This window comes from Phaenicophaeus curvirostris, chromosome W (assembly GCF_032191515.1).
Source record: "Phaenicophaeus curvirostris isolate KB17595 chromosome W, BPBGC_Pcur_1.0, whole genome shotgun sequence".
Classification (NCBI taxonomy): Eukaryota; Metazoa; Chordata; class Aves; order Cuculiformes; family Cuculidae; genus Phaenicophaeus; species Phaenicophaeus curvirostris.
The window spans coordinates 2,898,404-2,921,034 of NC_091430.1; the positions used below are offsets into that span (position 1 = coordinate 2,898,404).

General features: G+C 39.9%; 1 protein-coding gene across 6 annotated transcripts in view; it reads right to left on the reverse strand.

Annotated features, from left to right (window-relative positions):
• Positions 1 to 733: 733 nt before the first annotated feature.
• The window catches only part of LOC138732940 (ubiquilin-1-like), a 39,111-nt gene continuing 17,213 nt past the window's right edge, over positions 734 to 22,631 (reverse strand). For 2 of the 6 annotated variants that reach the window (XM_069879736.1, XM_069879734.1), the window contains exons 5-11: positions 20,622 to 20,780; positions 19,698 to 19,938; positions 18,048 to 18,190; positions 16,920 to 17,003; positions 8,510 to 8,625; positions 7,991 to 8,159; positions 734 to 5,253 (exon numbers count right to left, since the gene is read on the reverse strand). In XM_069879736.1, coding sequence (XP_069735837.1) covers positions 5,098 to 5,253; positions 7,991 to 8,159; positions 8,510 to 8,625; positions 16,920 to 17,003; positions 18,048 to 18,190; positions 19,698 to 19,938; positions 20,622 to 20,780 — 1,068 coding nt within the window. In that variant the 3' untranslated portion in view covers positions 734 to 5,097. Of the gene's footprint in view, positions 5,254 to 7,589; positions 7,874 to 7,990; positions 8,160 to 8,509; positions 8,626 to 16,919; positions 17,004 to 18,047; positions 18,191 to 19,697; positions 19,939 to 20,621; positions 20,781 to 22,631 lie in introns of those variants that run through there. The other 4 variants (XR_011339343.1, XM_069879737.1, XM_069879735.1 and 1 more) reach the window with 4 other exon arrangements.

The window sequence follows — 22,631 nt, forward strand, 5'->3', positions numbered from 1 at the left end:
CTTTGGCACACAGGCAAAGAGCTGAACTGCCACTGGGGATATCTTCTGCCACGTCAGCATGGTTTTCACACACATCCTGACATATTAATTGAAAGATCTTTAATTTGCATGTGGGAATTATCTGATTGACTCTCTTCCATGAACTCTCTTTATAACTATGCAAATAGTCCAGCACAAGGGAGAAATGAGTCATTTTATTAACTTCTAAAGCAGTATGTTTCAAATAAAGTAGACAATGCCAAAACTTGCTGATGACACACCGAGCACTAACAACAGGTCCAAGAAACGTATGCTTAGCCCCTTTAGCAACTGAAGTCCTTTATCTTGCAGACCTATATTTATTTTTATTGCTCAGAGATATGGTTTAGTAGTGGACAGGCATGGTTGGACTCCATGATCTCAAAGATTTTTTCCAACCAAACAATTCTATGATTCTAATTTTAATTTGACTGCAGACATTTCAGTCACTGATTTATGATAACTAATTTTGGATTTGCTTTTTGATGTAACACACCTCCACAGTTTAATGCTTTTATTTCTTTATTTTAGGAAGCCTTGTCAGTAAAATATATATATGTATATATATGTATAAATATGCACGCAGGCCATTAGTTTAACTACATCCAATCCCTTGCATAACTTGAAGTGAGCACATGTACAGTACTGCCACTGTGCAGGGTTACAGCAGACATAACAAATATGACATTTAACATTACAGTTAAATCTGAAAACAGATGTTGAAAGTATACCTTTATTAACAGAACTCTACTGTTCAGCACTAATTCTCCAGACAGATCAATATAATAACTTCATAGATGATAGGTCAGAGTTTCTGAAGATATTCAGTTGCTGCTGTTCTCAGGAATTAAGGAAGTGCTCATGGCACTTCCTTATGCTATATTAGAATTTAATTGGAGTCAAAGAATGGTGGCTAATATAGAAACTCTCTAAGACAGAGATTTTAGCAGGAGACAGTCTAGTTTGACTTCACTTTCAAATCACATCCTTACTTGCATTATAAATTTTATTTCAAGAGTCTGTAAAAAAAAAAAAGATACTTTATTTTCCCCTGCTGTCAGTCTGTTAATCAAAGTTAATCAAACCAACTTATTTTTCCACAATATTTAAATGGATTACAATATTAAGAGCTGGTTTATTACTCTTAATATTACTATCATGACTGTAAGGGACACCGTAAGATGAAATTTTCAAAAGCTATCACCATTGTTTAAACACTTCTCTCCACGGGTTTAAAATTGCCATTAGTGTGGGTCAAAGTGAAGCTGAGCTCAGCTTGCCTTTAAAAATCCTATCAAGGGTCACACAGGTATTGAAATTCTTTAGTTTTAATTTTCATTCTGTCAAACATGGAGAGGGGCACAGTGATGAAATATTTTACAGCTCTGTAAAAAAGCAGTATATTTATTTTTTTACAAGTACAAAAGGCAGGAACTTGAATGACAACACTACTGCTGGCTCACTGACAGATTTTGAACAAGTACCAGGGTCTAAGACTTCATGAACTTTTGTTATATGCACTGAACACCAAGCTGGAAAGGAAAGGGGGGGAGGGGGAAGTGGTGGCGGAGAGACTATATACAAAATACAACTCTCTGGAAAGCTTGGAGATAAAGTGTAAGGGGAATCCTATTTGCTTTGAATTAGCATCTTTCATGTGTAAAGCACACCCATCAATAAAATGCATTGAACAGCAAATCAGTCAGTACAAGACTGTTGGATATTTCCTTCTTTAAAACAAACAAACACAAACACTCAAAAAAACCCTCACAACACAAAACAAAGTAATTCTCATTTCTTTTCAGAGTTGGATATTCACCTTTACTTTCTTTTTCTGGCTTGCTTTACTCTTCAGCTTCAGCCTATACCCAGTCCAATATACGCTTATGGATAGCTGCTTTAAAATCTAAGATCAAACAATTTCAAATACATATTTCAACTTTTTTTGCTATATTCAGAATTTTCTGATCACAGTTACATAACTCACAGGATTTAAGGTTAAAAACTTCTTTTCAATTGCCAAATTGTGGGGTTTTTTTAAAAGTCCTTGTTATACAAGAGATACCTTCTAGCTTAACTTCATGAAAACTCTGCAGATAGTTTCTGTGAGACTGTACAAGTCAGACCTGAATAGAATCATCCCCATATACAGTTGTACATGGATTATTATTTTTAATGTTGCCATGCAAATTTAGTCACTATGAAAATTAAAGAAATGGCACCCTTTTCTAGTACCTTTGGCTTTAATGAAGTGTTCACATTTTCCCAGTATACCATTTTACAAGCAAAGAGCTTTTCTAATATACCCACTATTAAATGCAGACTTATGCTTACTTTTGTCAGACACAATAAAACTAAATAATTTGGGAAACTACACAGTGATAGGAAAGCAGCTGTGTGATATATTACTAAGCAGTAATATTAAATTTCAAATGCTTTATAACCAAAATCAAACGGGACATTTTCAAAAATGAGTGCCTAAAAGGCTAGAGAGTGGTGAGAGTGTGCAAACAAAAATTCTATTATGCGATTAAAGTGTGAAGTATTAAAGATAATGTTTTACCCCTGCTACAAACCTTATTCCACTTACTGCCACTTTTAATAGTTAAGGTCTTCTCCAACAAAACCAAAATTACACCTACACTAAAGTGCCTCAGTGTTTTACTGCTACTCAATTACTAATTGTTATTACTAGTTGACAATAGTTACATAATCAAATTAACTACTGATTGTACCTCAAGTAGTAAACTTACTTCAATGGTCCATTGTACAGTTTAGGTTAAATTTTACTTTTTCTTAAATTCTAATAAAATTTGACTTTAAATATTACATATCTGTTTTACTTATGTAATCTGGTTCTTGTCTCAAAAGAATGTTCATGGAGGTCAGATTCAGTGCTTTAGTATCTTAGTAAAGCTGGGCAAAAATCACTCTTTTCCCTACTTCAGCTTTGCCCTTTCCATTTGACAGTGGCCTTTTTGCAAGTTATGGATTGTATTCTTAGGAGGATATACCTTCTGAATGACCAGAGATCTCACTTTTTTTAAAGCAAAGTTCTTATAAGGCATGCTATAAGGTCAAGTCAAATTAGTTACTTTGAAGATCCTAAAAGTAATTGTGAAACTAATTGTGAAAAGGTAGTGATTATTCTACAGAAACTATTCGCTATCACTTCCCTATCACAGCTTCACACTCAGTGGAGTGAAAGCTACCTACCCAAACAGAATGCACTATGAAGATCTAGCCCCTTACAGGTTTACTATCATTGGCTAGGAAACAAATGTAATAATAATTTCCTATCCAAACTTTTAAGTATTTTAAAAGGCTTTGATCATATAAAACTCAAATCACCAGCAGATTCTATTTTAATTTATTTGTTTGTTTAATACTATATGTTGCTATATCTATGAGACTTTGATCCAGAGACAGAGAGGCCTCACAACCAAGAGATTTTCTTGAACTTTACCCAGTACTGTGCATCAGTAGTATTTGATCTATTTACTTACTATTAAGAGACAAGATTACTGGGCAGCAAAAAATTGTGAGAGGAGAATACAACGCAGTTACTCCCCGTAAAATCTGCATGGTTGGCTTTGCCAAGAGTTTTGTTAATTCTGTTGTATGTAAAAGAATGTGTGCTTAACATCCTCCTTTACATTCCATTATAAATTTGTTTCATTTAACTCATTAACAATTTTGAGTCAAGGCCAGTAGGTTTAAACTATTTGCAAGCAATGTTTTCTAGAGCAAACTGGATTTATATTTGTATCAAAAGATTGTTCAGATGAAGTGTCTAATGCAATACAAGAATTAAATCAGAATGTTCAGTTACACTGACACCAAAGACCAATACAAAGCAAATGCTATTCAGTAACACACAGTGGAGTGCTTTATTTCACTACTTTATCTAAATAGTCTTCAGTATCATATGACCCTTCTTCTCTGTCCTCCACTTTATACTCCAAGTATTGTTTGCTAATCTTAGCCCAAAACCCGTAAATCCCTTGAAAGGTCAGTTGTCTTGAAAGCTGGATAATCACCAATTGCAAACACACTGAAACGAGATGCTTAAATACTTTTAAATTCATTTATTACCTGTGCACAAGAGGTAACTACCAATAAAAACTCATGAGATATACAGTATGTTTTTATACGGTGGTTAAAAGGAATGAGAATATCACATGACAGTGGCTGAAAGTGAAGTTTCCAATTACAAATCATAACGCATGTTAGAATCGCAACGGAACAAGCCAAAATGCCTCAGAAACAGTTTCAGAGCACAAGGCAGTGCTCCTTTAATTTGCACAAAGGTAATTTACAGTTAGTCTGTAACAATGTTGCAATGAGATAATGTTACAGTGCAAGTTTCTTTATGGCCAGATGTGAAGATATAACTAGAACAGCAATTCTAATGTATTTTAAATGAACTTGCCTAAGCATTTTTTCGGAGATGTTTACCAAAGACACTGGAAGATTCTACACTAAAAACCATGTCTTACTACTTATTTTTTCCCCTGGCCTTTTTTGTTTACTTATCATTTCATTCTACTGCAATGTGTAAATTTCTGGAAATGAGCTCTCTGTTGTATATGTTGTGTTTATACTTCATACAAATAAAAGTAAAAATGGTAGATTACTCAAGTGGTATAAATCTTACAGCATTTTGCTAGCAAAAAATACATGCTGAAATCACCATAAGCAGCACTGGTACCCACAAATTATAGCCTTCAATTTTTTCCTTTTTATTTTGTACCCTACATAAATTACTACTGAAGGCTAATCGTTTAGTAGTAAATAAATTGGACAGTTGTAAGTCAAAGCCTGGTCAACCAACTGTAAAAGCTGATATTGTTTCAAAAAAATTAAGACATAATGAAGAACAAGTGATGCATGCAACTGCGTGAAAATGCATCAATTCCCCATTTGAAGAAAACTACTGCACTTGACCTTAAAATGCATGACTGATTTTAGTTATAACAAGACAATCCCAAGAGTCAGAATGAAATAAAGCAACTATTTTAAAGATTTAAGAGCTATTATCAAAAATAAATTACATTTTTTCAAGTTAAAGAAACACTGCTATGAAGGCTGAGAGGCGAGCAGCCTTTCAATAGCTGCACTGATATCTCCTCCTGTTGCTATTAGGGCTTGTAAGTTTGCTTCATGGTTCAAAAAGCCCATTGCACTCAGCTGCTCCAGTTGTTGCCGAAATCTAACTTCTGGATTTTGTAACTGCTAAGAAGAAAAATCTCAAGCTGTAAAAGCATAATACACATTTGGCAAAGTACAGGATTTAAACATACCTGGTTATGAACCATTTCTTGTCTTTCCTAATTTCTGAATGCATCTTTCTCAAGTTTCCCAAACTAGACTATGGCAAATTTCATTCACAACTGAATTATTGATCAAGCAAGTCTCAAATTTTAATATCTTTAATATCTTTGCTTACGTGACATTTTTTAACTACAAGAAGACCTGCTTGTTTGATAAAAAAGGAACAGTTAAATCTGATAAATGTGTCCCAAGATGTGCATGCAGACTTTTTCTTTTTAATTTTTTTTAATGAAAGAGTCTAATCTAGTAACATGGGACAGCAGGCTTTTAGAATTTCACTGTTGGCAACAGTGAATGTGGTAGGCGCTTTTTTTCCCTTGACACAAGTTACCTCTTTAATTCTCCAAGTATTTGTTGACTAAATTTACCAAAATTCTAGTAACTTCAGACTAAAGCTAAGTGACAGCTGTGCTTTATGAGTTGATCTTGCTCAAATAAATTGCTCATAAACTAATGGCAAAATTCTCAATAATTTCAGTTGTATGATCTTCAACTTGGAGGAATTTTTTAAACAGAACAATTATATGAAAATAATATGCTTTAGGTATATAGGGTCAGAGCAATATAAGAAGCCACTTTTTGAAATGAGTGAGACTGTTTACATATCAACACAAGATTTTTGCAGCTACTGCTAATTTTCCGTTTGTCCTACTTAAAGTTTCGTCAGTTGAGAAATTCCTACTAGTATTTAAAAACTGCGTATACTCCCAAACCAATAAAATGCAAATATACTAGCTGAAATTTAAACATTCCTCTCCCCTCTCATCTGCTTCCCCCAAGCAAAACGAAACAGAACACTGAATTGGTAGCATAAGATCTGGCAGGATAAAAATATCTATGGGAACATGGTTACCTACAGCTACGCCTGGGTCCAGTCCTGTTCAATGTCTTTATAAATGACCCGGATGAAGGCATCGAGTGCACCCTGAGCAAGTTTGCGGATGACACTAAGCTGGGTGGAAGTGTTGATCTGATGGAGGGTAGGGAGGCTCTGCAAAGGGATCTGAACAGGCTGGACCGCTGGGCTGAGACCAATGGCATGAGGTTTAACAAGGCCAAGTGCCGGGTCCTGCACTTGGGGCACAACAACCCTATGCAGTGCTACAGACTAGGAGAAGTCTGGCTGGAAAGCTGCCTGGAGGAGATGGACCTGGGGATGTTGGTTGACAGCCGACTGAACATGAGCCAACAGTGTGTCCAGGTGGCCAAGAAGGCCAATGGCATCTTGGCTTGTATCAGAAACAGCGTGACCAGCAGGTCCAGGGAGGTTATTCTCCCTCTGTACTCGGCACTGGTGAGACCGCTCCTCGAATACTGTGTTCACTTCTGGGCTCCTCACCACAAGAAGGATGTTGAGGCTCTGGAGCGAGTCCAGAGAAGAGCAACAAAGCTGGTGAAGGGTCTGGAGAACAAGTCTTATGAGGAGCAGCTGAGAGAGCTGGGATTGTTTAGCCTGGAGAAGAGGAGGCTGAGGGGAGACCTCATTGCTCTCTATAACTACCTGAAAGGAGGTTGTGGAGAGGAGGGTGCTTGCCTCTTCTCCCAAGTGACAGGGGACAGGACAGGAGGGAATGGCCTCAAGCTCCGCCAGGGGAGTTTTAGGCTGGACATTAGGAAAAAGTTTTCACAGAAAGGGTCATTGGGCACTGGAACAGGCTGCCCAGGGAGGTGGTTGAGTCACCATCACTGGAGTTATTTAAAAGATGGGTAGACAAGGTGCTCGGGGACATGGTTTAGTGGTGGACAGGAATACTTGGACTCGATTATCTAAGAGGTCTTTTCCAACCTAGTGATTCTATGATTCTACCACCACTTTTTCATGGTTACATAAAATAACATTTTTCTTTCAGATCAGTAAGCTGAACTGCCTTATTCTGTGGCAACAGAGGAGGTAAGAGCAGTGCTGTACCTTTTACCAGCAGTCTGCAATTATACTAGATATGTACCACAGTGTAATGGTGCTGTTTCACACAGCACTCTTGAGATACCCCTACACTGTTACGGGTGTGACCCCTTTAAATCCAGTCTTGCTCACCACCCTACATTTACTTCTAAAGCTGCCACCTTTGCTCGACTTCTGGAGCCCTCCAGAAAGCCTGAATCCCACTTGGCACGTTAACACTATGTACACTCTGCAGTCAACCTGCAGGATGTCAGGGAAGCATGCGAGAAATTTAGGACCCAAATAACCTGAGCGTGGCTATTGTGAAGTGTGGAACAGAGGCTGTCACAGCTACAGAGTAATAACCAGTAACAAAGATACAAAGTACAGAGATAATGATGTTCAGTACGCTTAAGTTCTTTTCTTGTTTGAGCCCACATTTCACTTGCCAGGGAACTAGTCTTCCCTTTAACACCTTAATCTGCTTCTTTCCAGGCACACAAGGATATGAATATAAATGTATAACAATCAACCATTTAGAGGACATTTTTAGTCAAACATGATGTTTTCCCAGCATTTATTTGCACAGCTAGAACATCACTTTTAATCTTCCTTTGCTCTCCTTTGACCAGAAGCATTCTGTTGGATATTCAAAAAAAACAAACAGACAAACAAACAAACCACCAGCCACTCAAAACCAACAAACACCCCGAACACCCCCACCCCCCCCAACCAGAATACAGTGATCTACTTTACCTGAACATTTGCACCAGCAAGTGCCTGCAACATTTGTTGGACAAACTGCTGGTGACCAGGTTCAGCAGCCCCTGATGTTGGACTTGTACATTCACTAGTAACAGAACTAGGTACAGTGGACCCTGTAGGAACTCCGATGCTTCCCAATCCACCTAAACCAGGATTGAATCTGCACAAATAACAAAGAGAAATACATCACTGACATAGAAAATGGCTTAGTTGTAATATCTCTTTCCATTATATGTAATTATTAAGTAAAAATTCTATCAAATAAAAAATGGATGACAAATTAAGTAAAGCACCAAGACAAAGATCATAACCATCATTGCTTAAAAGTACATTGCAGACAAAAGTGTGACGGATTCTAAAACAAGTTTAGTGAAACTAGAAAATGCAAGGGGAACAGTCTGTAAAAACTAGATAAACATCTATGTGTAAAAATTAAAGACAAAAAGCTGGAAAAAAAAAACCAAACACAAGAGAAAAGCTCTTGTATACATTTGTATGACCAATTCTTACCCTGGTATAAGTCCTGGTGCTTCTGTTGCTAGTGTCTGCAAGCCCTGCTGAATCTGTAGCAAAGCCTGCATTGCTCTAGGGTTTGACATAGCTGATAACGTGTCAGGATTTTGCATCTAAAAACAGGAGAGAAACTCATAATTGAATAATATACAGTCAAAGTTGGTTTATAGAATCTGATATCCTTTCATAATTTGTTTTTCAACTTTGTATTTGAATGTTTACATTAAAAACTTCAGATTTTTTTTTTTGAGAAAACTTTCACAGGAAGCGATCAACAAACTCTCTAGACTCTTTTTAAATAAGGAGAACAAGAGAAGTATTTCTCATTACTTCTTCTAGTAGATTTTATCATCTTCCAAAGCCACAGGACTGTATTAGTTCAATGTAATTCTAAATTAGTCTTCTATATCATACTACTGGTAAGCAACAGGGCTGAATACAGTGAAACCTGACTAGTAGGTATCTAATATAGAAAGTTAAAAACCATGTTTTTCTAGCTAAATTCAGACCACAACTATTTGATCATGATAATTTGTGCATGTGTTCATCTGTAGTGCCATCAACACCTATAGACATACAAATACTCTGCAAAACATACTAGCAGACATATAATATTCAAGTACCCTCACTCTACTGGCTTTAGCATCATCAGATAAAATACATGCTTTTGATTTTTGAAATTAAATGCCTAATACCCAGACTATTTTAGATACAAAACCAAAACTAATGACTTATGCTCACGTCTGCTTATAGATGCCAAATGTAAGTGATAAGTTAATTTTTTCAGTTAGAGGTCTCGGTAGCCAGGCCTGCTCCACATAGCAGACAGGTCGATTAATCTCAGCAACCTTCACTTGGTAATTATACCTAATTCCTTCTGCTGCAAAAACATTTTTTTGATTCAAAGAACTGCACAAATTGATGTTAAGCTTCCTCTGGTGCAAAACAGAAGAGCAGAATAGGGCACAAAGATCAAATGTTGAATCTGTCCTGAAATGAGGTCTGTAATAAGACTTAAGCACAGCAAGTTTTTAAACAGTCTCTATTTGTCTCTTGGATTTGTATCTTCGTGATAGCTAAAAGTCAGAGTAGAATAACGAAATGTATAGCTGGTGAAGTTAATCCAAATCTTTAAAGGAGGAAAGCATTTTAGATTCATTGAAGTAAGCTGCTGTAATTAATTTACTTAAGAAAATAACCTTTAGGTCATGACTTAGTCTGACATTTAGAGTTGTTTTTACAGAAAACTGACCCAATGATCCTCCGAGCACTTAGGTGACTTCGATCTCCATTAATGTTAAGTCCAGATGTAGAGTAGCAGCAATTCTGGGTAAAACTTATGTAAAAGGAGTAGAAAGAGTAGTTCACAGATGTGTTTTCCTAGTTGTGTTGAGCAACTAGCCACTTATTGCAAGCGTTTTCCATTATACAGAGGAACATTTCATAGTTTCTATCACCCAATCCCATAATATAATGAAAACAGATGAGCGTGACTCTGTGCTTCCCCCCTCCCCCCCATCCAAACCTGACCTTTACCTGTAACTCTGATCAAGCCGTAACCACCAGTGGGGGTTGTGATGGCTGCATCTAGCTTATCTGGCAGGTGGCTGTCTTGGCCACAGTGATCAAGAAATGGTTGAGTTTAAAATTTTGAGTGTAATGAGAAAAAAGGACAGCAGAGTTCCTATCCCAGATTTCAAAAGAGCAAACTTTAAGCTACTCAGGGAGCTACTTAGCAGTGCCTCCTGGGAATCTGCCTTTGAGGGCTTAGGAGCCCATGAGTGCTGGTCAGTTTTTAACAACCACCTTTTAAAACCACAGAATCGAGCAATCCCATTGTGTCATAAGTTAAGCAAGCAGGGCAGAAGAGCGCTTTGTAGAGCTCAAGAGGAACACTATATAAGGTTTGCATCCTCTCAATAAAGGTGATCTTGCTTGTTGCCTCATCAACGGGGTCCGTGCCTTAATTGCTACAAATGGCGCCCAACTTGAGAAGGACCCACACCTCTCAGGGCAAACCCTGATATTCAGGGTCATAACTGCTGGATAGAAGCAGCCGTAGCGACGCCCATTTGGACGAATTTTGGCCAGTGTGGAGCACTGAAACAGTCCAGACGGGTAACACCTTAAGGTGAGCAACCGGGAACTCGCTAATAATGGGGTCTTCACTGTCCATGGAGAAGCGGAGTACACTAGATATCTTAAAATCAAGTATAAAGAAACAGGATGTTAAGTATGCTGAGCGACGACTCAGGACATTGTTAAAATAGATAAAGGGTCAGGATCCAGGTTTAGATTTGACTCCTGTGACATAAAAGTCTGGGACGCCGCGGAATTTAAATTGTGGGATGTGGCTACCAGGGACAACCCTGGGGCAGTAAGCCTGTTATCTACCTGGAGATTAATGATCGAATCGTCAAAACACTTGAGGATCACGCAAAACTTTAGCGGAACCACGAAAGACGCAGGAGGACAGTAATATTCCATATTTGGAGCCCAGGGCAGGGCCATCAGCGCTTGCTGATAATCCCTTTGATCCGGGGCCAGCAGACCACGAAAGAACTTTGATTTATTTTCTTCCACGGAGGTGCGGTGACTTAAACAGCTACAAACTTTTCATGAGATTTGATCGTGGGAGATTGGAGACTCGAAAACCTGTAGAGAAAGTACTAACTGCTCCACCGCCACTGCAGGCCACAGGGAGGCCGCTGCCCCAAGCCAAGTGGGGGGCGCCCACCGCCGCTGCCACTTTCTGTAACCCAGGCAGTTTCGGAATCGACATTGATAGCAGTTCAAGAATCAAGCCAGTTTAAATAATGCAATATTACAACAGGCACAGCTTTTGGCTTAACACTTATAAAGGTACGGGATGTCAGAAAGTTGAAACAGGCATGACCCGTATATGGCATTTATAGGCAGACTGAAGGATGCACTCGACAAGCAGGTAGACAACTGAGCAGCTAAAAAGGCCTTAATTTTGTAATCAGGGATAGAAAATCCTAATGACAAATGTAGAAAAATATGGCGTGGTCTGAAAAATCCTACAACAGCAGCTGGGATCATTTACCTATCAAGCACAGCTCATGGCTGCCGCCCTGACTGTACAGAAAGACTGGACAAAAAGACGTTCTGTTATAGACGCAGCAAGGAGAGACATTTTAAAAGAGACTGTCACGTGCAATGCCAGGATAGAGGGCCTAAAATCTGCCCTCAGTGTAGAAAGGGTAAACATTTTGCCAGTTGGTGTAGATCAAAATGGGATAAGAACGGCAAAGCGCGGTTCGGGGGCACGTACCGACACACAAGCCTCAACAGCAAGCAGCGGCTCTCACCTCAGAGCAAGAACCAGAGGCAGCACTGGGATGGACGTGACCACCACCATCGCAGAAGTGCTGCAATCATCCGCAGCCACACAATACCACTGAATGTAAAAGGACCATTGGAGGGGTGGCTTTAGTGCCTCATTATTAGAGTGATTATCAATAACTTGGTTGGGAATCTTTGTTTTATCCGGGATGCACACTTTACTGGAATAAATCAAGCAAGGGTATGAATACCATCTCCACTAGTATTAATACCAAAGAGGCCTTAAATAAGCAGGCAGGCAATATTGCCGCTAGAGAAGTTTTTGCTTAAACAATTAGCCTCAGAGAATGCAAAAACGGACTTAGTGCACTGTTATCACCTGTAACAAAGATTGTTTTACCGGAATTGACTGATGCCGACTCTATGAGAGCAATGCAAGTAATGGCTTGGACTACTTACAAATTGGTTTTGATTAATCTCAGAAATACATCTTTGGGAACTTTCAATCTCAAATGTCCACTAAGACGGCAAACAGGTAGATTTACCTGGGGATCTTGGGAATGAAAGGCTTCAGAAGGAAAAATATTTAAAATACCTAGCAAAACAAAAAAAAAAAGGAAAAGAGAGAGAGAAAAAAAAAATGGAAAAAGCCCAGCCTTGGAGCTCTGTGTGTGTGAGTGCCCCCACTCCCTTCTCCTTCCTTTCTCCCTGAATGTGAAGTTTTCTTTCTCTTTTCAGCTTCTTTGCCAAAGTCCAGAGAAGTTAACCGTCTTATCTCTCTAGGGGAATACCAATTTGTGAGAACACTCTGCATTCCAGTATCCCTTATCAGATCAGCAATTGCTGGGCCCTAGCAGACAACCATTAGGGATATTAAGACAATGAACAGAGGAAAATTCAAAAGATTAATTATGAATCATTGAGTGGATATTTTACCACATCAACCTTAAAAACAAACAAAAAACCAAAAAAACATAGTCACTAGATTTGAAATTATTACAATGACCATCACCAAGGGAAGAAAAAGAAGCATTCAGTTATTAGGCCTGTACCTGACAATCATTTATATCCCAATGACAAAAGAATATGCTAAGTGGTGCATAGCAAATATTTTGAATTTACAGGTAGCTCTAACAGATTATCCAGGAAGTATTGATATCCATTTACCAAGTCATAAACCGTTTCCTTCTTTACAAACATTACAAATAGAACAGAAGCCCTTATGTAGAGAGCGACCGGTTGACGGCCCTACAATATTTACTGATGGCTCAGGAAAAACAGCAAGAGCAGTACTAATGTGGAAAGAAAATGGACAGTCGGCAAATAAAGTCTATATAATAGAAGGATCAACACTAATAGTGGAATTATATGCAGTGACAAAAGCCTTTGAACGGCATCATAGTCCTTTTAATTTAGTTACAGATTCACAATATGTAGCCAGAGTAGTGCAGCATATAGAAAGAGGATGGTTGAAACAGGTAAAAAATGAGTGCTTGTTTCTAATGTTAAAGCAGTTATGGTTTCAAGTCACAACTAGAAGAGCAAAATTTTACGTGATGCACATTAGGAGTCACACATCACTTCCAGGATTTATAGTCGAAGGGAACAGAATAGCAGACAGACTGAGAGCAGGGTCAGTCCAAGGCCCACTACCGAACATTATTCAACAAGCACTAACATCACATAATTTTATCATCAGCCAAGGCACTACATAGGCAACTTAAAATTTCATTAGAATTAGCTCAGAACATAATAAAATATGCCCAGACTGTCAACAAATAGAATCATAGAATAACCAGGTTGGAAGAGACCCACCAGATCATCGAGTCCAACCACTCCTATCAAACACTAAACCATGCCCCTCAGCACCTCATCCATCCGTGCCTTAAACACCTCCAGGGAAGGTGACTCAACCACCTCCCTGGGCAGCCTGTTCCAGGGCCCAATGACCCTTTCTGTGAAAACTTTTTCCTAATGTCCAGCCTAAAACTCCCCTGGCGGAGCTTGAGGCCATTCCCTCCTGTCCTGTCCCCTGTCACTTGGAAGAAGAGACCAGCACCCTCCTCTCCACAGCCTCCTTTCAGGTAGTTATAGAGAGCAATGAGGTCTCCCCTCAGCCTCCTCTTCTCCAGGCTAAACAACCCCAGCTCTCTCAGCTGCTCCTCATAAGACTTGTTCTCCAGACCCTTCACCAGCCTTGTTGCTCTTCTCTGGACTCGTTCCAGAGCCTCAACATCCTTCTCGTGGTGAGGAGCCCAGAAGTGAACACAGTATTCGAGGAGCGGTCTCACCAGTGCCGAGTACAGAGGGAGAATAACCTCCCTGGACCTGCTGGTCACGCCGTTTCTGATACAAGCCAAGATGCCATTGGCCTTCTTGGCCACCTGGGCACACTGTTGGCTCATGTTCAGTCGGCTGTCAACCAACATCCCCAGGTCCCTCTCCTCCAGGCAGCTTTCCAGCCAGACTTCTCCTAGTCTGTAGCACTGCATAGGGTTGTTGTGCCCCAAGTGCAGGACCCGGCATTTGGCCTTGTTAAACCTCATGCCATTGGTCTCAGCCCAGCGGTCCAGCCTGTTCAGATCCCTTTGCAGAGCCTCCCTACCCTCCATCAGATCGACACTTCCACCCAGCTTAGTGTTAACAAATAACACCATTACAGCCTAGAGGAGCCAACTTAAGGTGATTAAGGGCTTTACAAATTTGGCAAACAGATATTACTCACATAGCTGAATTTGGAAGATTGAGATATGTACATGTCTCGATTGACAGGTATTCAAATGCGATATGGGCAACAGCACATACAGGGGAATCTTTAAGGGACATAGTGAAGCATTTTGTCAAGGTATTTGCAGCCTTGGGAAATCTCACCCATGTAAAAACAGACAACGGGCCAAGATATGTAAATGACCAACTTAAGAAGTTTTTTCAAACCTAGGGAATAACACATGTCACAGGCATACCACATTCTCCACAAGGACAGGCGATAGTAGAGCAAGCCTATCAGACGCTGAAGAATGTGTTGATAAAACAAAAAGGGGGAATGAAGGGTGAAACACCATAGAACAGATTAGGAAAAGCACTGTATGTATTGAATTGCTTAAATGTGCGAGAGAATTAGGGAATAGAACAATCACCTATAGTCAGGCATTTTTTTCGTCTTTACAGAGGGCCAGCAGCTCAACAAGAAAGGAGCCAAGGTATTATGAAAAATCTTTGGAATCAGGCCCATGGGAAGGACCGTATCAGTTAATAACATGGGGTCGAGGATATGCTTGTGTTTCCACAGGTCAAGGGCCCAAGTGGATGCCAGCATGGTGTGTCCATCCGTATTTAAGCAGAGATGGTAATTATGACGAAGATGACAGTGATACTAATATGGAGAGCAATAATGCTGGGACTGTATCAGCACTCATGGACAGGACAAGAAGTTTGAAGATGAATGCTGTTTGAAAAACTTGTTATAAGGATTTTTGGGTCGGAAAACTCGTTTGGTGGATATGGACTGACGAGCTAGCTAAAGGCTTTAATCAAAATCGCTTTTCTTTGCACTAGTATACTTCTGTGTATCTGTAGTAAGATATTTCTATGCCTCATCATGTGTCTATCATGTTGTCCGTGAAAGGTACAATGAGCAATTGATAGTTCGTGATGTTTGTAAACAAAGAAGGGGGAGATGCGGTCATGAAAGATTTCACTGTGGCATGTGTGCTGGGACAAGCAGCTGATGCCTTGGCATACCCGTGATATTAACAGCAAGCACAGAGCAAATAGCTGGTGTTCTCACGCTTGTTAGCTTGTTGAGACCTTGGAATCCTTACTAAGACCCGTGAGTTAATAAGAAAAGAATGCATTAGATGGAAAACATGAAGATAAGGGGCACAGCTGTGGTAATAGTGGGTTGCACTCTATCGCTGTAACTGCGGGTTTCTCATAGGTGGAAATTCACTGGGGTAGCTGCTGACTGGATAGAGAAACACTATATAAGGTTTGCATCCTCTCAATAAAGGTGATCTCGCTTGTTGCCTCATCGACGGGGTCCGTGCCTTAATTGCTACAGTCCCTCACAGCGCCCTTCTGGACAAGTTGTCCAACTGTGAGATAAGCAGATACACTGTGAGTTGGGTGAAGACCTGGCTGAATGGCAGAGCTGCTCAAAGGATTGTAGTGGATGGAGCTACATCTGGCTGGAGACCAGTCATCAGCAGTATTTCTCAGGGCTCAATTCTTGGGTCTGTTCTGTTCAATATTTTATCAATTATCTGGATGCAGGAGTTGAATGCACCATTAGCAAGTTTGCTTATGACACTAAACTGGGAGGTGCTGTTGACTCTCTCAAGGTCCAAGAGGCCCTGCAGAGGGATCTGGATAGATTGGAGTATTCAGCATTAATGGGATGAAATTAACATTGTTATTTATTTTACTCATAACACTGCCTACATGCAATGAGACCCTGCCTAAAGATTTTTTGCTTAGTCCTATTTAAGGACACAGTCCTCGTATCCACTGTGATATTTAAGATAAAGCAAATACCAGGATTGCAACCACAATGGTCTAAGAGGGAAAGATAGTGTTTAGGCAATCTTTATAGGCAAATATCTTCAGAACCCACTCCACTTATTTTGAATTGGCTTATGACTTGCCACTTCCAAGGCATGCTGTAAGGTCTCTTTACCCCAAATAATCAGGGCAGGGTGGAGGAGGTATGAAAAAAGTACCATGAAAGTTTATCTTAATAGTGGGAAAAGTAATAATATTTTTTCTTTAATTTGCAAAAAAAATCATGTAGGAAATAGGTTTTCTTTGGCTGGTGTGCAATAAGAAAAGTCATTTATTCTAAGCAAAGACAACAGCAAATCAAAGCAGTTGTGCTAGTCAGACAAAAACATCCACTAAAAGCCAGATTTAACTGTTGAAAGGAATGGAGAGATAAATCAAGCATTTAGTTATCAAGGGATATGCAATTCAATGTCTAAAGCTAATGAAAAAACATGTAACAGAACCTAGCTTTAAGTGAAATGAAGGAAAAACATCAGTCTATTGCAAAAATTGCTCACTGAATTTCAGACATTTATTAACAGTGCTTAGCATGTTATCTTACTTGTTGAAGGAAAGCAGGAAGCTGTTGTCTCATTTGCTCCTGAAGTTGAGGATTTCCAGCAAATAAAGGATTATTCAACATCATCTATGGAACAAAAATATTTAACATCATAGATGAAGCAGTTGATCAAATAGTAAATACTAGAGTGGATTTTAAGACAACTATTTACTACATATGAATCATAGAACAAGATAATAGCTTATTATACCCTCAAAGTAATTATCTTTGGCCAAAACTTGTTATGAAACAATGAACCACCAACCTGAGAATTGACTGAAAGAATTGGTGGCATGGAGTTGGGTTTTGTTCTTTGTTTGGTATTTTTGGGTGTGGGTTTTTTTGTGGGTTTGTTTTTCTTTGATGGTTTGAGGGGGGTGTTAAACTTTTGAAGTGAATCCTTGCCAGATCCTCACCAAAGCAACCTCATTTATGTAACAAGAAAAGCCTTTTCTGGTCAGCCTCCACTACAGATATGGTTTCCCTGTAAACATCATCTATAAAAAGCCTGGGATATTTTCCAATTAAGTGTTTAATAAACAAAAGATAATATTATCTCGGTTCAAGATTTGACTTTGGATATTTTTGCTGTAAGTAAAATTGAAAAGCACTTTTACAATATCATCCACAAAACAGCAGTAAGTATTAGCATTTTTATTGTGAGTAGGGATCACAGATGAGAAATGAAAACCAGAATAACAGCTAGATATGGCACCAACTCCTTCCCACTTCTGTCCTCCCAAGCTAGGGTATGTATTTATTTACTAGCAGATCTACCTTAATTTATAATCAAAGCATCTGTTTTGTATAACTGGTTCTTATGCTAGGCCACAAAATTTTAGGGCTGTATGAATAATATACAAACTTACAAGTTGCTACAAGAGAATGCCTGACAACATTCTGCCAACTACAAATTGAAGTAACTTACTGCAACAGATTGCTAAAGGTAACTAGGCAATAATTTCAATAAATCAGGAATTAACATACTTTAAAAACTGGACCATTCACAAGACAAGTTAGTGTTGAGAAGTTGGCACAATTACTCTGTAGTGAAAATACAACTGTACCATAAATTCAGTTCCTTTTTTTTACTTCAGTGCACATAACACATTGCTATACCAAAAGAATTACCTGTATTGCAAGATCGGGATTCTGGCTCAATGACTGCATCATGCTTCTCATATAGGGTGCAGACAACATATTTTGCATAAGTTGTGGATTTTCTGTTATCTGCTGTAACAAGCTCTGCATTCCTGGTGTGTTGAACATGCCAACTTTAAAAAAATAAAAAAAAAGGTCACTTTAGTAAAAATCTTTACTACAATCAAATTAATTAGACTACCTAGAACTAGGATACAAATGTGTGGGTTTGTTTGGGTTTGGGGTGGGGGGTGAGGAGTTTGTTTGTGTTTTTTTAAATGAGCTTTAGCTCCTTAAATACAGCTCAACATAGTTCTGCTTACACAGATGCATCTGCCCTAGAAAAAAGTTTAATTAGAATCATAGAATCACCAGGTTGGAAGAGACCCACCGGATCATCGAGTCCAACCATTCCTAACAAACACTAAACCATGCCCCTTAGCACCTCGCCCACCCGTGCCTTAAACACCTCCAGGGAAGGTGAATCAACCACCTCCCTGGGCAGCCTGTTCCAGGGCCCAATGACCCTTTCTGTGAAAAATTTTTTCCTAATGTCCAGCCTAAACCTCCCCTGGCGGAGCTTGAGGCCATTCCCTCTTGTCCTGTCCCCTGTCACTTGGGAGAAGAGGTCAGCACCCTCCTCTCCACAACCTCCTTTCAGGTAGTTGTAGAGAGCAATGAGGTCTCCCTTCAGCCTCCTCTTCTTCAGGCTAAACACCCCCAGCTCTCTCAGCCGCTCCTCATAAGGCCTGTTCTCCAGCCCCTTCACCAGCTTTGTTGCTCTTCTCTGGACTCTCTCCAGAGCCTCAACATCCTTCTTGTGGTGAGGGGCCCAGAAGTGAACACAGGATTCGAGGAGCGGTCTCACCAGTGACGAGTACAGAGGGAGAATAACCTCCCTGGACCTGCTGGTCACACCGTTTCTGATACAAGCCAAGATGCCATTGGCCTTCTTGGCCACCTGGGCACACTGCTGGCTCATGTTCAGTCGGCTGTCAACCAACACCCCCAGGTCCCTCTCCTCCAGGCAGCTTTCTAGACAGACTTCTCCTAGTCTGTAGCACTGCATAGGGTTGTTGTGCCCCAAGTGCAGGACCCGGCATTTGGCCTTGTTAAACCTCATGCCATTGGACTCAGCCCAGCGGTCCAGCCTGTTCAGATCCCTTTGCAGAGCCTCCCTACCCTCTAGTAGATCGACACTCCCACCCAGCTTAGTGTCGCCCGCAAACTTGCTAAGGGTGCACTCGATGCCTTCATCCAGGTCATTGATAAAGACATTGAACAGGGCTGGACCCAGCACTGAGCCCTGGGGAACCCCACTTGTCACTGGACTCCAGCTGGATTTCGCACCATTTACCACCAAGAGGTCATACCAAACAAGCAGTCTCACTGAGTATCTACGTTATTAGCTGTTTTCTTATCTACATATTCCCTACTTCTGGCAGTACACAAATATTATTAGTACTCTTGGTTTACTTTTCATGTTTGTTTTTCTACAGAAGACTTTGATACTAGTCAAATGTTCTACAGAAATAAACAGCAATACAAACTTTGAATCAAAACATATCTTTCTAATAAAAGTATCATTTTAGCAAACTCCTGAATATTTGCAAATATATACAATTGAAATAACAGACACACCTCCTAGTCCAAGTCCCAAATTTGGTATAGTTGAGCTCTGTCCTGTATTGGCAGAGGTGCTGTTTCCAACATTATAACTGCCACTGCTCTCACCACTGATGCTGGTACTTGAGGAACTCTGAGAGCTGGACTGAGGAGCCCAGGGATTTGGTAAAGGATCTCTATTTTCTGTACGAGATGGCCGACTGTCCCTTCCTGATGATGCATCACTTACTAAGGAAGCAAATGGGTTACCTCCAAACTACAGAAGGAGAAACAAACACATAACATCTTTTAGTCAACTATTTTTAAGTCTGATAGAAATGGCAAGTTACTTTTCCAAAATTACACAAGAAGATAAATGTTGATGCCTCTTGATCAATTATAATAACCATCCTAAAATAAGCCACTGTAAGTATTCTGATAAGATATCAACACTGAAAGAGATATTATCTCCAACAATAACAACAAAGAGAGAAGTTAATCAAATCTCATTTTAAATGCAGTGTTTAATACTACAGTAGTACTTCAGAGTAAGATTGTATCTTGCATAGTGGTTTCCGACTTGGAAAAAATTCAAAGTCTTTTTTTCTTCACACCTTAGCTTCCAAGTTACTAAACACACACTTAATTTTTCCTGGACCTCAAGAATTTTATAAGTACAGGAATTAAAAATAAATAAATTGAGAATATATTTTAATGTTAAGAAGTTTTTGTTATATAAATTATCAAACTCACAAAACAATCTTTATTCCTTCAAGTTTAAAGAACATAGGAACAAGCCACATGTTGACTTCAAGCTTCGAGAAATCAAGTTATGTTGAGTACACTGTTGAAAAGTTACATTATTTATCATCTTTAATTCAGAAAAAAATAAAGAAAACACCCAAACCTAACCTAAAAAAAATCTATTTACTTTTAGTGGCCCCTACAATTATCTCTCACCTGTTCCTGTGCTGCATTCAACATTGGCTCCTGAATATCTGTGTACATACGTCGCAAGGCATTGTAGCCACCTGGTATACTTTCAAGGTTGCTTAAGGCTCGGTCCTGGTTTCGCATCATTTCCTGCATCATTGCAGGGTTTCTAGCAAGTTCTAATGTCTGATGAAGTAGAAAATTTAATTTGTATTAATAAAAAAATCCATTCTAAATTGAAAACATCAGCATTTAACAGTATCTCCGTTACTAATTTCTAACTCCATTTGAAATTAGGATTAAAGCCAAATCAAGATGTCATTTTAGTGGGAGGGGAGTCAATGGAATATGATATTTAGCCAATATTCTGCCACAACTGTCAGTATGCTGGCTAAGTTAGAAAGCATTGACCTGACATTTGGCCTTGTTGAACCCCATACAGTTGGGTTGTCAGTTGTGTCACCTTCTTAAAAGAACACCCCTGAATTCCTTTGAGGTATGTACCTGGTGTTTCCCTCTTGGCTTCTATTACCTCAGCAGCCCCTGGCTCATCTCTGTACAACTTCAACTGTGCTCCAGTGTATCCAGCACATCTCAGAGACACAGGCTGAGGGTCCTTGCTAGCACCCTGTCCCTCTAACCTTGGCATGTCACCCCACAGCTTGTCTCGGGCAAGCTGGATATTATCCCCCTCCCCCTTCATGTCTAGTTTAAAGCTCCGTCAATGAGCCCCGCAAGCTTGTGAGCAAAGACCCTCTTTCACCTTGGAGAAAGGTGAATCCCTTCAGACACCAGCAATCCTGGTGCCATATAGGCCATACCATTATTGAAAAATCCCAAATTATGGTGACACCAGCCACGGAGCCATGTGTTAATAGACTGGCTGTGTCTCTTTCTTCCAGTGTCACTGCCCACAACTGGAAAGAGAAAGGAGAAAATAACCTGTGTTCTAGATTCCCTTACCAATCATCCCAAGGTCCTGAAGCCTCTTTTGATTGCCCTTGGACTACGCGTTGCAGCATCATCACCTCCCACATGGAGGAGCAGTAATAGGTAACAGTCCAAGGGCCATACCAGGCTAGGAAGTTTCCTAGCAATGTCCTTAACCCAGACCCCAGGGAGGCAGCAAACTTCCCTAAGAGGAGGGTCTGTCTGGCATATTTGACCCTCTGTTCTCCTCAGAAGGGAGTTGCCTACAACTCTAATCCATCTTTTCTTCCTTGTGGAGGGGGGTCTTGATATGGGGGACAGGCCTCTGGTATAGATGAACTGTTATCCACATCTCCCATTGACTGGTCTTCTGTTTCCAGACCCTCATACCTGTTATATAGAGATATCTGGGAAGGTGAGGTGGGCAAGGAGTGTGTTTGCCTGCCACCCTGAGCATGGACTTCACTTCTTTCCTTTCAGCTACCGCTTTCATCTTGGTAAGGGAGGGATACAGGATCCCCTTTATCTTGTGTTTTTTTCTGGTGGCTGTTCCTGTGTCTGTCTCAGGAATGGCAGGGCATAGCTCCACCAGTCTACCTCTATCTCAGACTCCCTGATGCTCCTTAACCTTTCTACTTCCTCGTGTAGCTCTGCCACTGGGCTGAGCAGATTCAACCACCTGGTCACACCTCACACAGCTGTTTTCACTACCGCCATCCATTAGCAGTGAAAGGCTCTGGCACTCCCTGCAACCTGAGACATGGATGGTTGCTACCATCCTGTTCTTTCTTGTCTCTTCTCATCACAACATATTTCTAACAGCATGCAGATTATAACATGAACTTGAAAAATAAATACCTTTATCTTGCAAAACCTCCATTTATTTCTTGATGCCCTCTGCCACATAAGGTATACCTTACATAACACAACTTTAGAAGCAATCAGAAGTACCCACAGTTACATAAACTGGAAATAAGCAGTATTTTGGAGAATTGTTATTTATATTAAACTCACTGTTGACTGAACAACAGAAGATTTCAAGCAGCATTCAACTCTAAACTCAGAAGATATTATAGTCTTCAGTATCTTTCAAAACTACACTGCTTT